Consider the following 18,726-nt stretch of genomic DNA (forward strand, 5'->3'; position numbering starts at 1 on the left):
TCTTCCAGATTCTGGTGGCTCCTCTTGTTCTTTGGTTTGTGGCAGCATAACTCCAATCTCTGCTTCCATTTTCACGTTGTCTTTTTCTCTGTGTGTCCTTTCTGTCTCCTGTGAGGACACTCTTGTTGGATTTAGGGCCCACCCTAATCTAGTATGATCTCATTTTGATCCTTACTTCAATTATATCTGCAAAGACCCTGTATCCCAATAAGGTCACATTATTAGGTTTCAGGTGGATGTGAATTTGGGACATTGTGGGTTCACTAAACACTACAATCTCTTTTTGGGTAAGTGTATTATAAATGTGTTATATAATCTATAATTTAAAAATATTCTCTAGGTTTGTGCATATTTTGTTATGAGATTATTTCATAATGTACTAACACTGTTATGTTAATCATATTAGTGCTGAATAGGGAAAACACTTTTTTCAGACTTTATTATGTACATTAGAAATGGGAGGTTGTTATAATGTGACCTTGCTTTTTAATGAGGATATTATACACATGTGCATGCACATTGAATAAACAACACTAAAGTTCTATTGACTTAAAAAAAAGTATTAGTATTCACACCAATGTAGTAGATCCGAAATCACCTCTTTTTTTAGAATAGTGATGGTCTCAAATTGACTGGAATGAGTTTGTGAGGTTAGATTTCCTTGAGATTTTTGGGTGTTTCAAGATTAACTCCAAAATGTTTAATGAGTTTTTCAAATATTTAAATAATTCAGAGGAAAAATTATATTTGCAAGCAGCAGCAATATAACTTAAGTACATTTACTTGAGTCTTCCCATCATGTGAGATCGTTAAGATCAAGTACAGTGCCTGTAAATGGGTGAAAGAATATATTTAAGCAGACTGGTATTATAGAAAAAAGAAAAAAAACTCAACTTTTAAGAGTCCTAAGATTTAAAGAGAAAAGATGGTAGGGTCATAAAGAGAGATTGAATAAATCAAAAATTGGGGTTGAAACACTAAAGAGAGGGAAGATTGATTGGCAGAAATAAGCAAGTATCAGAAAAGTGACATGTACTATAGCAAAGGCAAATAGGATAAGAGGAAGACTTTAAGGAGAACAAAAGATAAGAAACAATATCATGAATAACAATGAGAAAGGGCAGAATATTAATATATAATAAATAGCTTCAGTCAAATTAATAATATATTGTTAGAGTCACTGTAGTCTTGATAACATACACTCAAGGTTCTCATGTCATTTTCCCAGAAGAAAATAGTAGGCACTATTTTACATATTAATTAAATTTCAAATGAATATATTATTCACATATTGATATATTGATATTTGATATTGTGTACTGTCAATTAGATGTAATTATGTATTTTAAGATACATGTTCATATGCTGTTATTTTCTTTTAATGGCAAAAATTTAGTTTTCAGTGTAGACACTCAAATGTCGCACATAAACATAAAGCAGAATTTTAATATTTCAAATAAAAATGGGGCTAAGACATTTTTTTCAGTCATAATGATTGACATCAAGTTATTATAGTTGAATATGAGACAGGTTTTGATATCCAAGACAGTAATATATTTTACTTTTGTCATACTACTTCTCACATGGTTTTTCCACAATATGCATTCTTCATATTCAGTAAATATCTAGCTAATCAGTCTTTAACACACCAGCATTACAGACTACTTCTTTGCCTTTTCATGCTTAAAATTAACCTCAGATTATTCATGCTGACATGTAGAAATGAATGTTATGTCCTCCCTATTACCTGCAAATTTTAGAGGAATTTGGTATATCAGAACTGTGTATGATTGGCTTATCTACTTTTTTAAGGCCTGAACACAGTTCTCTATAGATTGATTAGATTGATTAATATATTATGTCACCTACTTCTACTTTAAATTCCCTCCTGATAAAGGACTTTATTATTTTGGTTTTTAAAAATCATTTAATCCAAAATTTCATTGAGTATTTGATTCAAACTCCCATTGACCTGCTAAAGAGGAAGCCACATCTTAACAACTGAGAGACATTTAGTCATGTTATATATTAATTCAACTTAACATGGCTAAGAGAAGCCTTTACCTAATAATTTTGATTTTCTGCCTTAGGAATCCAGAAACCGTGGATTACCCATATATGCTTTGAGACATGCTTTAGATGTTTTTTTCTGGAAGCCCTGCAACTACCCTAAAAATTGAATGTATTGTAGAACAGACCTATGGTAAGTGGGCTTTTTTCCTTTTTTCTTCCGTCCAGTTCATGTTCGAGTTAAGTCTTATGAATGTTGTAATGCTGCTCCCTGCTGGACACTGTAATTTTTTAAAGCTGGCACTTAATAGATGGGCAAATAATTGATTAGCTGGACCCGCTAGGGATGGGACTCCTCAGCAGCATTCACAAGAAAACAGCCGTGTACAACAAAAGCAACTTTCTTACCATCCTGAGGGATACCATTGCCATCGTGTTGATATCTGGAGCAGGATGAAAGTGCTCACAGTCTTGCTTCTCAATTTCATTGTCTCCTTCCTGTTTGGTGGCATCTAAAAGTTATACATTGAAGGATGCTTGTAGGTGATGGACCTTTTAGGATTTTCTAAATTGTGTGTGTGTTTGTAATTTAAGTCAGTTTTTAAATTATAATTACTATTATTATCTCTTGTAATAAATCAAATTCCCTTCCTGTACTTTTGTTTTTCTAAAGCAAATATTTAAAACAGCTCCAGTGTAATTTAAATTAGGCATTGTTGGGTCTAATTAGAATGAGTAACCCTACGTTACATTTTATACAGTGGATTTTAAGTGTAACTTGTTTTGTATAGCATCCTATAATCCAACTATCATGTTTTCTGGTACACACAGTGAATGATACACAGCATGACCTTGGGTTGGACCTCAAGTGTCGTGTCTGTGTCAGTCTTATCATGAACCCTCACATTATAGGCATGCACAGGTGCTCCCCAAATTGTTTGAAAATGTGTGAGAGTTAAAAGTGTTTTTCTTCCTACTTTTGAGCTGAAATATATTTTTTGAAGTGTATCCTGTATAAAACTGTTGCCCGGATGTAATGTAGATTTTTTTGAAAGTAATCATACATTTTCTTGAAGAAAAAGTGACAGAAACATTGAGCTAAGCAAGGATTTAGCAGGATAACTGATTTTATACTCTTTAACAGCCTGGTACTTTTTTGATAGCCATTGGGAAAGCCTATGAAATGTACTCTTAGTTAGGATTATGGAGAATTAGGCATAGCAACTTGTTCATTATTATTAAAATATTGCAATAATAAGTAGCCATGTACACCAAGAAAATAAAATTGTTAGCAAAAAGAAGCCCTCTCTTCCTTCTCTGCAAGAATATATTATTTCAGAAAATATATAATTTAAAAATTTTTAGTGTGAAATATAACCTCATATAGTACCATAAATGTGTAGTAAAATGATTAAGTATATAGCAAACATCCATGTTTCCATAGATCATTATTGGCATCCCAGAAACCCTTGATTTAATCTTCCTTTTCTTTAGAGGTAACCAGTGTCCTGATTTTTATGGTAATTATTTATATAATTCTCTATGACTTTACCACTTTTATATGTATTCCTCAGCAATATGTTGCTTTTTATCTCTTTTTATCCTTTCTGGAATCATATGTATTCTTTTTTTTTTTTTTTGCAAACATTCTTATTGGAAATGTGTTTGTTGTTTTGCGGGGGAAGGGTGTGAAGAAGGAGATCTCAGAGAGGGCTGTCTTCAGTGTACTGGGGAGCTTAGGGGTAGGAGGAGTTGTGAGGAATTCAGATGTAGCAGCAATCAGGGTGAGATCAGGGTGCCTGGGGACAGGTTTGGGGTATTTTAGAATAAGTGTGAGGCTGGCAAGATGGCTAGGAAGGGACCGCATTCTTCAGGAAAGGGTGTAGGCTAGGGGTGGAAGGCATTATGCTGATGGGGCCTATTGTAATGCAGTCCGAGGACAGTGGGGGACATCACGTGAGTATCTAGTCCCCAAACTGACACTGTCACAGTCCCCATAGTGTGTCTGTTGGAACAAGTGTGGGGGCAGAGCTCAGAGCCCCTTCTCAGTAGGGATGGAGGTGACCCTGCTGCTGCCACTGCCACTGCCCAGCCCGCTCCATTGCATGATGAAGGGTGGAGGAAATGCCCAGGATATATGGCCCAAGCCTTGCAGCAGCATGCAGGTCCAGCTGGATTTGCTCCTTGAGTACTTCTCTTGGGCCAAGTCCTTGAAAGTCACAGCTCATGGAGGAGAGCTTGTACAATGTGGCTTTGCCATTCAGGCTGCCAAAGAGGTCTTGAGGGTTTTGCTTGTATGTGTTGAGGGCGATGAAGGTGACATCCTTGCTGCGCTTGGGCTTCTCCCAGCCCAGGTCATGTGACAGCCCCCACTCCTGCTGGAGCTCCAGCTGCGCCCCAGCCCCATCAGGCATGCGTCATCTTCCAATAGCTGGAAGAAGTCCTTGCTCTCCATGGAGCTCCCATGCGCTTTAGCGCCAGCGTGCTTTGTCCTTTTTCAAGCAGTTCCTGGAGTGTGGCAGCTGTGGTTGGGCACAGGCACAGGAAGGGGGCTGGGGTGGCGGCGCTCAAGTCCAGACCCGAGAGCCAAACTCATCACTCATGTTGGACACTGACCTGAACCTGGACACTGTGACCGGCCTTCGTGCTTCCCTTAGGACTGGTGACACCATGATGCTGGCTCGGCTCTGGTGTTCCGGTTGGGGTACCGGGTGGCATGGCATGTGGATGGACTGGCTGGTGAGTGCCATTTTCGGGAATCGTATGTATTCTTTCTTCCCTTACTCAGCATTATGTTTATAAAATCATGTATGTAGTTGCATGTAGTTTTATTTCATTTATTTTCATTACTGTATATTACTTTGGAATGAATATGGCAGAATTCATCTGTTCTGTTGTTGGTGGATGTTTGGGTTGTTTCTACTGTTTGGCTATTATAAATGACATTGCCATGAACGTTCTTTTATATTTCATGTGTTGTTTTTTATATGTGTCAGGTGGAAAAAGTCATTTTCAGGTTAAAGAGAATTGATTATAGTGGTATTTTAAATTAGTTTAAGTGAATACATGAGAAATTTGTTGTATCATGAGAGTAACACATTAAATATTGGAAAAGATTCTGAAGTGATTATAATTTTACTGTCGGCATTAAATATATGGTAAAGTGGCCTATAGTTCGTGATTGCTTAAATAGCATATGTATAGATATGTAAATATAATAAAGGACCTAATGCAGTAACTCTTTGTTTTACTTTATTAGCACATTTCTTAATTACTATCAGGTCATGTTTTCTATAACCACTTTATTGAAGAAACGAAGGAGGGCTAGAGAGATTGATTTACTTGAACAAGGTCATTTAGCAAGTTGGAGCTAGAAACCAGACCAACCTATCTACTTGACAATCACAACTTAAAGAAAACAAAGTGAAAAGTGAAATCAGGATATTTTCTTGAGAGTGTCCAGCCATTTAAGTGGAAAATTTGCTTGATTTGACGAGCTTTCAGAAATTATCAGATATTCTTTTGACTATGAACCAAGAACTGGCTTAGCACAGGGAATGGTATATTTAAAGCCCCCAGAGTATAAATGCACTTTATCACAGTTCATCAGCAAAAGGCAGCCATTGTATATTCTAACTTTGAGTGAGAATTTTATTTTGAGTAATTCTTCATCCATTGGGCTATTGTTAACAAATGCTATATTCCTCATCTGCTAATTTTGTGGATAATTGAATGTGTCAAAATTTCTTCTATCAGAATATTTTTCTAAGATGCTTCTAAAAATGTAAAATTTACCCTTCTGTTTTCCTAAGCAGGACACACTAAGAATAATTTAAGGTTTTGTTTTGTTTTGGGGGCTCAGAGTTGTCATTGTGAACATGAGTCATTTCACAGAATTTATGTGGTTTCCTCAGAGATGGTTATGCTGTGTAGGACCGTTCTCTTAAATTGTACTAGACTGATAAGCTTTTATGTCGTGGGTGCTACTTGTGATGTGTTTTGTTTGTTGGTTTTTTGTTTTGTTTTGTTTTACCTATATTAGGTAATTCTTATATTTCGCTGTGAGTGCATTATATTGATTCTAATAGTAAAATGAACATTTGCCTAACGTTATACATTGCTTCGGTGAGAGCTTAAGTATGATTCTACTCCATCTACTTACTAAAGGCATAGAATGGGTGGCATCTTTTTAAAATTTACTTTGGGGTCAGCAGCTGGCTAGTCACTTTGTTTCAGGGGCTTAGATTTTTTTCCAACCAATGTCTGGATGATTGAAATGACACATAGATTGCATATAAAAGTATATTCTTATGTGGGAAATAAAAACTATCATGTACATGTTCTCTTACAGAAAAGTGATAATGCAACTGGATTTACTTACGGATTCCTTCAAATAGGAAATCCAGTGGACTTAAGTGGTTGTTTTCTAATTATAAAATATTTGATAGGATGGGCAGTGAAATAAAAACAATGTATTAATACTACCTATTGAAGATGGCAGTCGTAAAGATTAAACCACCTTTAAATGATAGCTTTTTAAAGGAAAATACAGAAATAACACAAATTTGATTTCATGGAAACATTTAAGTCTTCAGGACGACATTCATTTTAAAGTGAAATGCATTTTTGACTGCCTATTCAATTACAAACTATTCAACAAAAATTTGAAAAACGGGTGGCGGGTTATATTTGTTTTTAGATGACAGGAGATATTGGGAAGGTAGACAACTGCTATCCGAAGATTAAAGATTAACCTGCTATCCCAAGTAAGTTCTTATGTCAGTGAAATTTTTTTATGTTTGAAAATTCATTTGCTCTTAAAGTTACTAAGTCAACAAATTTTGCACATGCATTTAGGGGAAAAAAATAAGCAGCGTCATGTAGTTTTTTGCAATGAGAACATCTTTGAGAATTTGCCCAATGAACAAAATATCTTAGAGGCCCAAAGAGAGGAATAGCTTTTTCTAGGATACTTCTGAGATCCATATGTGGTGGAAATGCAAAATGACACAACCCCCATAATTTGGCAATTTCTAGAAAAAGACCAATGCATTCATACATTTGTCTCAGTACCAATTCTGGGAATGTATTACAGATATACTTGTGTATCTATAAAATAACATATACACGGGAGTTTTCATTGTAGCTTTTTCGCCGTAGTAGCAAAACACTGGACACACCCCTTATGTCTACCAGTAGGGTACTTATTAAATGAACTGTGGTATGTCTATACAATGAAATACTTTACAGCTATAAAAAAAAAAGAAAGTGTTCTCTACATGCAGAGTTGGAAGATTTTCAAACATACATTGTCATTTGAAAAGAGCAGAGTTAAAACAGTGGATTGTAAACTACTTTTTGTGTAAAAGGAAGGGGAATAAAATATATGTTTAGAGATGCTTATATTTGCATAAATAAAATCTGGAAGGGTATAGAAAATGTAAATCCTGTGTGCCGATGGGTGAAGAAAACAGAGTAGAAGGGACTTCTACTGTATATCTCTTAGATTGTTTTAATTTTTGAATATGTGAATGTGTTGCTAGTTAAAAGTCATTTTATTTGTAAATCAAATGAGAGAGAATGGGATAAGCTTACTAAATTTTCACAAAATTAGCCAGTTTTACTCATCTACCCCCAGAGCTTAACAGATAGTAAGCACTGAATAAATATTTGTTATACAAATTAAAAATGAACTCTGTAGTCTTTTGATAATCTGTTTAGCTTATTTCTTAAAGTATACTTTTAAAATGAGAACAACAGTATTGTAAATCATGTGTTGATTCCAGTATAAAAATAAGGGAAATATTTTAAGTGGGAGATAATGAGATACATAGTTTGTTATATTATCATGGAATTTCATTTAATTGGTATGATATTGATATTAATGAATTAATTATATTTTCTTTACCTTCATTGAAAAGTAAAGTAAAACTTTTCAAGAGATTCCTATTAAACTAAGTAATAAGCTTTCATAATTAAAAATAAAATTTTATGAAATTTGAGGGCAAGGGGGCAATGGCAAATATATTTTCTTTGTACTGTCTTTTCTTCTGTGAGACTTTAGTTTCCCACATAACGACAACATTTCAGTCCTGAGACTGTTTTAGAAGCTCTGTCATAATAGCAACAGCAGCAGCAGCAGCCACTTCTGACACAAAGGCCAGATATCTCTGAAAATATGGTATTGTAGGTTGGAGAATGGGAGACGATAACAGGCTCATTGGCTGTTCCTCCTCCATTTTTGAGTACAGGAACTTATCTCAGCTATTGAGTTGAAAATTTGATTACTCAAGTAAGTAGTATCAGAACCCTTACTTTTTTCTTTTAGATTACATACAGAGAAAAAAAAATGTACACACATTTTAAGAAAGGAAAAAACTGTATTAAAATTACACTGATGGTGACCACTTTGAGCACCTCTTGTAATTGCAGAAGTCAAACGTGACTTGTGTTCATCTTTTGTCATCAGTATATATTGACTATTAAAATTTTAATAGTTTTTTCCTTTCTTAAAATGTTTATACATTGTTTTGGCACCCTCTGTATATGGCAGTTGTTCCTAAATTTCTTGTGACAAAGATTTTGACTACCTTTGTATATCTGTGTATTTGTGTGTAAAACTGACTTTTTGAAGAGAGCTCTATATACAGAAAAGTGCATATATTATAAATGATGGCTCAGTGAATTTTTTGGAAGCCAAATACACCCATGTAAGCAGCGAGCGCCCGGATAAAGATAAAGAAAAAGGACATTATCAGCACTCTAGAAAGACACCGTCACGCTCCCTTCCAGTCACTTGTTTCCCTCCTGCACCAGGATAACCACGACACTACGCTGACTTTTGATAGCATAATTAGTTTTGCTTGTTTTTGTATTTTATATATAGAATTAAACAGTCTATTTCATGTCTGGTTTCCTTTGCTCAGCTTTATGTCTTGAGATTCATCGACATTGTTGCCTGTAGTTGTACTATGTTAATTTTGCTGCATTTCATTGTATGATTATATCACAACTATTTTTTATCCATTCTGTTAATGGACATTGGGGTTTCAATACAACAACACTACTATAACCATTCTAATACATATTTCTTGATTGATATATTTGAGGGTTTCTTTTGAGGATATATCTAGAAGCAAAATTACTGGATCATAAGTATATATACGTCCAACTTCAACCAATATTGCCAAACAGTTTTCTAAAATGGTTGTATTAGTTTACATTGATGTGAGAGTTCTTGTTGCTCCATTTCTTCGCTAACACTCGATTCTTCGCTTCACCTCTTTTGTTTTTCAAATTCTGGTGTGTATAAAATAGTAAACCATTATTGTTTTGCTTTCTAGTTCACTGATGATAAATGAAGTTGAATACCTTTTCATATGTATATTCCCTATTTCATGATCCTCTTTTGTGAAGTGCCTGTTCACCTCCTTTGCACACTTTTCTGTTGGGCTGTCTTTTTTTTCTTTGTAGATGTTCTTCATATATTTGGAATATGTGTGAGTTCTTCACTGAATATAGGTATTGCAAACATTTCTCCTGCCCTGAGGTTTGCCCTTTCAATTATTAATAGTGCTTTTGGTGAACAGATGTTTATGATTTTAAAGTAGTCCAGTTTGTCGTTTATGTTTAATGTTTTTTTACATCTTATTTAAGAAGTATCTGTATACTCCAAGGATATTCTGTTCTCTTACTCTCGAAACGTGTTTTTGTGTTACCTTTAGATCTGTAATTTTAGACTGTATTTTCGTTTTAGGCAATTTTGCTCTGCTTTTTCAACTCAAGAATCTGTATCTCTAGACAGAAAAAGGAGGTGGATTTATGTTAATGACCATAATTATGTACTTTTAACAAAATACTCTCTTAAGAAAACAATGTGTTTATCTATGTTTGCCTCAACTGTAGCTTTAATGTACTGCTTTGTTTATTTTGTTTGCCTTTAAAAAGAATCTACTAGATTATTCAGGGAAGAATTTCTGGGGTGGGAAAATAAGTGTTATCATTTTCAATATTTTTAACAATACTAGTATTCATAAAAATGTTTATTCATGAAATATAAAATTATAAAAGTATTTTTATATAAAAAATGTAAAAGTATTTACAGACACGATCCCAGTTACCTCATTTGGATACAGTTCACTCTGTTAAAGTTTAGGATATCTAATTGAGGGGAAAATTAGGTTTTAACTTTTGGCATTAAAGCAATATGAAATATAATGGCTATTTGAGAATTATTTTTAGACGCTCTTTTTAATTATTTTCATTTTGAGTAGATCTTGTGAGCGTCAATTTGGTACATGTTATGAACATTCATTAGGCCTTCAGTGATACATTTTATTCAGAAATATTTGAGATATATGTTCTGAGTATGTGCTATTATTTGTGTTGCAGAAGATTTTTTATTTTAGTTTTTATCTTGTCAATAATGTATATTATTAACTTCATAATACATAATTTTGCATTTACATTTCTTAATGAGAATAATTGCCTATTTAAAAATGTATTTTTTCTCTGATTACAGTGCTGAAATTAAAGAAAGGTGATTGTACTTGACTTTTAACTAACCACTTAGATATTTTTCATTTGTCTTCTACATTTTTTAGTTTAAAGCATCAAATTAAGTAATATTTTATCCTGGCTTTTATTTAATTCATGAATTTAAAACCTAAAATTCAGATAAAAGATAGTTTCAAAATAAATTCAGTATATTATTTATGAGTGGAGCAACACATTAGCATTGGGTTCACAATAGATCATATCGCTTTTATTCCATCTTACAAGCTTAGCAGCACAAACAGAATAATCAACATATTATTTGGCTGTCATCTGCTGAACAGAAATCAGAGATCACAAGGAGGTTTTCCCTAGCTGTGGTGATGGCCTTTTTGTTCCAAGCCCCCATCTGGGAGGGCCATGGTGTGTTATCATATGGAACGCGGGGTTTTCTGTAATCTGCTTAGCTGCACTGCAGTTTGAATCTTCATTCCATGTTTGTGTAATTTATAATTTTAATGAGACCATGGCTCTTGTGGGCTTTGAAATATATTAAAAGCTCTTTTGTGCATATGCTTTTGTTCTTGCTTAATAGGCTCAGTGTATTTAAAACTGATGAATTTTTATTCGTGAATTTGGATGTCTGGGGATTAACTTAGACTGAATATCATTGCTCTCATAGTGATGGTTAGAAAGTTTTTTTATTGTTATTATTTGTGTGTGTGTGTGTGTGTGTGTGTGTGTGTGTGTGTAAGTGTAACCATGTACTTGGTTACAAGTATCACATATGTACCCAAAGGAAAGAAATATATAACTTTAAAAGGCTAGGAAAAAGTGGCATGATTAGGTCATAAATAACTGATTTAGATATTATCCATCTTATTTATTGATACTCGTATTTCATCTTTAGTCTTAGTATTTTAGATAAATATTATAAAAGAATAATTATGAAAAATCAAATTTTAAATGAGTTAATACTTTATGTGCTATTGTTTGTATTGAAATAATACTCCAATGTATGACAAAGGTTGACGCATAGTATCAATTGTCTGTGGTCATACTAAATCTGCCATTAACTTTCTTGAATTAAATTAGGTGTATGTTTTATTTTTTAACTATTTACAGTTTTTCATGTTTCTGTAAAACTTTTCATGAATGGATTTTTTTGAAAACCTACATTGATGGATATGATGCGAAGACTAGTGGAAAAGCAGCTTTTAATAATTTATAAAATTGACCTTTTTCATTCTGCTGAAGTTCTGAAATGTACTAAATGCTTCAAATCTCTATAGTTATTACTTATGATGTATTTTTAAAATTTGAATATAAACAGTTACATAGCACCTTAGGGAAAAAATCATGGCCCTTGCTTGATCCAGACATGTTTTTTGAAGTTGCTGTCTGTTGGACTCAATGAGGGGTAACACACAGACTATAGTATTCTTTTATGAATTTGCCCAAGATGTACTTTTTCTAAAAACCCATGCTTACTGGACTAAAGCATTTTTGTAACTATAAAACATCATTCTTTTTTGGTACATGATCTTCGGTGATTTAGTTGGTTCCTTCTCCTTCACTGCCCTTAAGCTAGAAATATGAAATAGATGCTAAAATAACAGCATTTGTTGTTTCTTTGCTAGGCTTATCTATCAAATTTAACACTAGAATGTTTGTTCTTCCATAATAACCCTTTGCTTTAGTATTTTTATTATGCAATTTCAGTTAGTTTAAGAATATATTATTGAAAATGTGTAATCTACTAAAGCAGTGCTGTCCAATAGAAATATGAGAGTCGCATGTTTTTAACTCACTATATCTAAAATATTATCTTTTCAACACGTAATCAATATAAAATATCTTACTTTTTTTTGTACTAAATCTTCAAAGCCCTATGTATATTTTATATGTACAATACATCTCAATTTAGACTAGTCACATTTCAGGTGCTCAATAGTAGTATGTAGCTAGTGGCTACTTTATTGAACAGTATCTCTCTAAAGTATTACTCATAAATATCATAACAGAAATGTGTATTTTTTGCATTTCTCATTATTTTTCTAGTAATATCCTAATCAAAGTAATCAAAGAGTATTCATGTGCAATGTGATTGAAATTACAGTTTTTTTCATAGCTCTACCACTGATACTATTGGTATATATTTGTCTGATTAATACTCAAAATCAGAATTATGTCCCCTGACTCCTGAGTACTTATCAGATATTGTTCAGATATGCTGAAAGATATTGTGATGATAAAGAGATAATGGATAATATTATGGATGTGGTTCCTCAGCAATCGTGGGCAAATCAGACTTGTCAAATAAGTATACCAAGGAGCTTAGTTTTACAAGAATCCCACGACAATTCTTAATACCTATTTTTCAATATAAAGTTGAGATTTCCTCCTTTCATTCTTAGAATTTTTCTGTATAGGTGTTAGTATGAATGTATATGAATCTCTTCATATAAGTTTGCTTAGATCTGGTGTAGGTTTAAACTTCTTAGAAGAAAAAAGCTGAACATATTGTTTTCTAAATATCTAGGATTCTATACATTTTAAATGCTCTCTATATATTCAAATATAAGGAGGATTTACTTCACTAAGTACTTTAAAAATATATAGTTAAGAATTATAAAATCTTGAGTTATAATTGATTTGAAATTGATTCATATATATATCTTAACGTATAAAATGATCAAGGCGACTTATATAAAGTCTGCTACTGTACTTTATAAAAAGTAGAGCCCTTCTTATATGTAATTAACCTTCTTGTTCAAGTATGGTTTAGAGAGAAAATTGTATGTTCATGAGATCTGTGAATTTTTCATATTTTCTAAATTTTGAGGGAAATTAGCTAATTTTTATGTAATCTAACTTTTATGTAGATGTTGGCTGATGCCTGTTGTATTCTCTCACTCACTTAAGTTTTTATTGACTTCTGTCTGCAGATTTCTGCGTTGAAAGCATTGGCACAAAATGTTAAACTACTCTTTAAACAATAGCTCTAGTTTCTTGGAGATGATAAATCCGTCCATTGATTTCCTAATTTTATTATGTACACAGTGAATTGTAATCCAAGATTACAGCAAACAAGATGTTAATTTTGAGCCATAATCTATGTACATTTCAATTACAGAGCATGATTGTTATAGAAGCACAGACTAAAAAGGAATAACATTTGTGCTATCCTCACAGGAGCTGTCAATAAAAGATGTAATAGGGGATTTAGGAATCTGGAAATGGCCAACTAATTTATGTGAATCTATTTTATTTCAGCTAGAAAGACCAAGCTCTTTTTCGTCTGCACTGCATATTGCAGAGCACAGGCTGTCTATAGAAAACCAGGCGGCTGCATATGGATAGTCCCTTGATATCATTCACTTGCTGTGTAATCTTATTATGCAAAGTTCTAATCTTCACCTAGAATGAATGCCTCTGGGTCAGAATATAGTCATATCAGGGTTTTTGAGGTCATGTTTTGTGATCCTTAGCTTATTCTTCTAAGTAGGGCTGGGATTTAAAGGGTATTCCCCAGACGCTAGCAAAGATAGACAGCAGAACCTGCTGCCTTTTTGGAAGACAAGACCAACATGAGGTCCCTGGTAGGATTAAACTTGATTTGTAGCTGTAGGATTTTTTAACAGATGTATTATTGGACAGGGAATAGGGGGCCACCAGCACAGCAAAATTGAATCACGACTGGCATTCTCAGGGAGTTTGCTGCCTGCTAAAACAGCAGCTGCATGTGGATTTGACTTCTTTCAGGTGAAGCGACTTCCAGTCATTTGGAAAGGATGGGATGAAAAGGAACCTTGGTGATAATTTTGATGTCTGCAAGATTTAGTACCAGTGTAATGGGATTATCGGTAACACCTTCACTGCAGAAAAAGCCACCTGGCGCTATAACTGGCAGCAACTGAGAACTAATCCTTTCCCATCTCTTGGATGTCATTCATGAAGCTCAAAGCGATTTCTATCCTGCTAACTGTGATTAATTTTATAAACAACAACCAAAAATCAGGTGATCAAGGCAAAGAATATGCTTTCTATTAATTATTTAAAATATGTAGCCGTATTAGCTATTTGACTTATAATTTATGTAAGACATATATAAATTATAAACTATGTGTGACTTAAAATTTATTAAAATGTTCAAGTAGAAAACTTGATTAATAATGTCTTTTATACTTTTTCTAGTTGAGTGATGTAATATATTTGCTATTGGTGAAGATTTCTATTTGAGATTAAATATTAATTTAAATATTTTAGTGTTCTTTTGGATATAAGGTCATTATCAGTAAATTAAATAAAATGTCTCTAGGTGTGAGGAATTGGAATAATTTGTTTTATCATAATTTTTCCTGTTTATGACTACTTAGATTTCTGCTGATTGTTTTTATAAATAAAACATTTAATGATATAAAAATACATAGGCACATGTTTTTTTATAATTAAGGTAATGCTAGCTCACACTGCTGATGAAAAGAGCTCTTTGTGAAAGTGTATGGTCTTAATATGTAAAAGTCCTAAAATTATGTTAATGCTGCATAGTCTTAGTTTTTTAAATCAAAAATTCGTAGTCAAAGATTTCCTTTAGCAGATGGTTTAGTTATTTGCTCTAGAATCATGTATTAGTTAATTGAGGATTATTTTTTCAGCATTTTATTTCAACTAAAAACTTTATCAAGTACTTTGTTTAGAGGTGTTAATTATTTTAATATTCTTCTCTTACATGGCCCAGAATAAACTGAGAGAAAATGAAGTGAAATTATCCCATCAGTCACCCAAACAGTATGCAACATAACTGCCAAGACTAGAAAAGATAATTAGTGTTGTCAGTGTTATGATCCCAGAGTACTTACTTTTACAATATTTATTCATTGAACTCGATTTTTATCTTATTTTTTTTATTTAGTAGCTTTATATTTTAAAAAACAGATTAGAAAACCTTAATCTTAATTTTTTAAACTCTGAAATCTTAACTAAATGTGAGTGAAATACTTTTTGAAATTGTAAGAATAACTAAAATATAATCATCCTTTATGCACAATGTATTAATTTACTTGTCACCTCTGTTTACATATAGAACATTTTATTCTTCTCCATATGAGGTTTTTATTAGAAAAATAAAAAGTACAATATAATAAATTTATGTAGAGATCTTTGATCAAACCTACCTAGCAAACATCATTCTTCATGGGTTTTGTTTTAACCAGGTCCAAACTATTGTATTCCAAAATGTGTTTCTCCATTTGTTTTCACATTTAAAATGAATGAATGAGAAAGCTTAATATTTCTACTGAACTGCACTATGTTAGTTTATAAAGGACTTCTTTAGTCTTCTGTTTGTATTTTTACTATTGGAAAAGCTGTTTATTTAAAATTCTATCTAATGAAAAGGTTTATCTATGAAATAAGCAGTGTAAAACATTTTTCTTATCCTGATAATTACTTATATTTTAAATATAAAACATTTGGTTCATGTCTGATTTCAAATTGTTTTGCCAGGTAGTGTACTTTCTTAGGGTAACTTTCTAAGGCAGTTAATATTATTATATAATAATTTTTAAAAGTTGCTTTTCTTTCAAAACAATTTATCTCAAAGCTTTTATTAAACATGGTCACTGTTTACTTTTCTGCTTTTTATTCAGTTGGTTACTGAATGACTCGAGAGTTAGTATTTTATCCTTCTCTATCCTGGGCATTATTCTTATTTGATTAGAACTGGTTATTTCCTTATTTGGAAAGTCCCAAATAAACTCATCTTAATTAAATTCACTGTAAACATAAGGTCTTCTCAATGATATACATTCTTTTCAGGTAGATATAGTTACTTGAATTTAATACCTTATTGTTAACGTATAAGAAATTTGGCTTTCAAAGCTATAAATATTAACTTAATTTATTACACAAGTGACTCACAATGATGTCAATAAGAGTTAAGGGAGGTATGTTTGGAGATAAGAGAAAGGGATGCAGGGTAAAAGAAATGAGAAGAAAACATTTTTTTAAAAGACAGTCTGGTGTAACAAAAGAACTGGATGTCAATCATAGGAATTCTTGAGTTTTTTAAGAGATGACAAACTCTTATTTTCTCTTTTGGTAATTTATAAGATTTAGTATTGTACTAAAGGGCCTTGCATGAACTGTAGACTGGCACAGTGACAGCTAATCAATGATAATGCTAAGTGATATTTCTTCCATTTGAATGCATATCTTTCAACTATTGCTTGTACAACTTGTATATTCTGAAATAGATGGATCATATAGCCATTGGGGGATTATTAGTGGATGAATGAGGTGGTTTTGGTATTTATTTCATTGTTTGGAAGCTGGTACTAAATTATATTAAAAGTGTCAACTGCTTATGCTTTATAAACATAAAATGAGTTTTGATTTTGGACACATAAAAAGTAAACTTCAAAAATCACTGAAATGTTAGCATTATAAAGTTTATTTGATGAAAATTTATAAAATTATCTCAAAGTTAAAATTTGGTTTAAAAATAATGAATGGTTAAATTTTGTCAAGTTTCTGAAAGTGTTGAGTATGTCTCAGTGGTCTCAAAGGACAGCATAAAGTCCTTTACTGGGCGTCCTTTCTGGGAGCTTATTAAAGCTACAGATCCTGCAGGCTCGCTCCCACAGATTGTCATTCTTTAGCTCTATGATGGGAGGCTGGGAATTTGGATTTTGAATTAAGTTCTCAGGTTATTTTGATGCTGCAGTTAGATTTAAAACAGTATTCACTGCTTTAAATCTTAAAGTAATGGCAATTATTTCCTCTGGCAGTGAATCAAAATAAATAGGTTTAAATAAAATCTTTGTAGATTATGGGGGATCAAAACTCCTTGAATTTGCAGTTCTAGAAAATTAAAAAAAAAAAAAAAATCCTCCGCACAAGTCTTACAGTAGATTTAACATTATAGATTTGAACAATTCATGAGCAGCCCTGAAGGTGATTTTGAAATGGCAGGAATTTGAATTACTTTGATAGAGAGGCTGCTGTGTGAGTGAATTATTTAGCTATTGAGCAAAGTACATCACTCAGCATCCATGTAATGAGTCTTTGTTGTTGTCTCCTAGTCACAATAACCTCCATTCAGGGTCTGAAATGGACATACATCTTTCGGTTACTTTATATATATCATTATATGGGAAAAATGTATTTTGTGAAGGTATTCTTGAATTTGAGAAATTACAGAGGTCTCAGGAATGTCCTAAGTATGCTGTCTTGTCCAAATGAAGAAATGTGTAGCAAAACTATGTTAGGATTTGTGTTCTACTTCACATCTACTTCTCTCTCCTCACCTTTTCTTAATGTGAACACTTCTTTAAATGTTAATATATTACTAACTGTTCCTCTTATTAACATAAAAGAAGTATGATAGTAATCACGTCTTTGATTGGCTGCTTATAATTTAAAATGAATGCATTTCTGTAAAGTGGTGATCTCAATAAGGACACTTTACATTTTTTTCCTACTTCTGAAACACAATGCTTTCTATTCTTTTAAAAGGAATTCCAGACCTGAACAATCAGATGGATGTTTTCTTTGTGACTTTGGGTATTCTGAAATCACTCTAAGGCTATTTCGATGGTCAGATATAAATCAAGATCTTAGGCTTGTACCCCGACTCTGAGAAACTACTAAGGTGGAGAAACCCTAGTTTCTTTTCAGCTTTTAGAGTTTACTCTGCTGCATCTTTTTAGCTAGTTTTAACATCATTCTAACCTGTTTCCCATGACTGTTTTATAATTTCCAGCAAATTTATTTCATTTTTAACTGAGTGGCAGTAGGGCAGAGTAGTGGACTTTGGAGCCCATCTGCCTCATTTTGCCTATGAGCTGTGTGATTATGAATAGTTCCTTAAACTCTGTCCCTCGGTTTCTTTAGCTTTAAATGAGATACTTAAGTTCTCACAGGGTTATTATAAGAATTAAATGAGTTAATATTATTAGAACAGTGCCTGGCACATAGCAAGGACTAATGTTTAAGTATTTGTTCTTATTGTTGTTGCTGTTATTTTGGTTGGTATTTGAGGATGTTTTTTATGTGTATTGAAAAGGAGCCGTTATGATCTACATCCCAAATAGTGTTTTCTAACTATGTTATAGGAAGAAACCTTTTTATCCATAACGTGGATAACTGTTGAAAGTAGATATTAACCTTGCTCCCTTGTGACAGCATTATATGAAGTTACACTATATTTTAAACAACCTC

The 18,726-nt window shown here is 32.8% G+C and overlaps 1 protein-coding gene and 1 pseudogene across 4 annotated transcripts in view; one reads left to right on the forward strand and one right to left on the reverse strand.

The window, feature by feature from the left end:
• IMMP1L (inner mitochondrial membrane peptidase subunit 1) overlaps positions 1–18,726 on the forward strand; it is a 105,557-nt gene that overhangs the window by 13,759 nt on the left and 73,072 nt on the right. For 3 of the 4 annotated variants that reach the window (XM_033119877.1, XM_033119878.1, XM_033119875.1), the window contains exons 1-2: positions 2,091–2,203; positions 14,269–14,524. In XM_033119877.1, coding sequence (XP_032975768.1) covers positions 14,449–14,524 — 76 coding nt within the window. In that variant the 5' untranslated portion in view covers positions 2,091–2,203; positions 14,269–14,448. Of the gene's footprint in view, positions 1–2,090; positions 2,204–14,268; positions 14,525–18,726 lie in introns of those variants that run through there. The other variant, XM_033119876.1, reaches the window with a different exon arrangement.
• Positions 4,056–4,760, reverse strand: LOC117030328 (cell death activator CIDE-B-like; annotated as a pseudogene).

The sequence above is a fragment of the Rhinolophus ferrumequinum genome, chromosome 11, assembly GCF_004115265.2.
Source record: "Rhinolophus ferrumequinum isolate MPI-CBG mRhiFer1 chromosome 11, mRhiFer1_v1.p, whole genome shotgun sequence".
NCBI classification, from domain to species: domain Eukaryota; kingdom Metazoa; phylum Chordata; class Mammalia; order Chiroptera; family Rhinolophidae; genus Rhinolophus; species Rhinolophus ferrumequinum.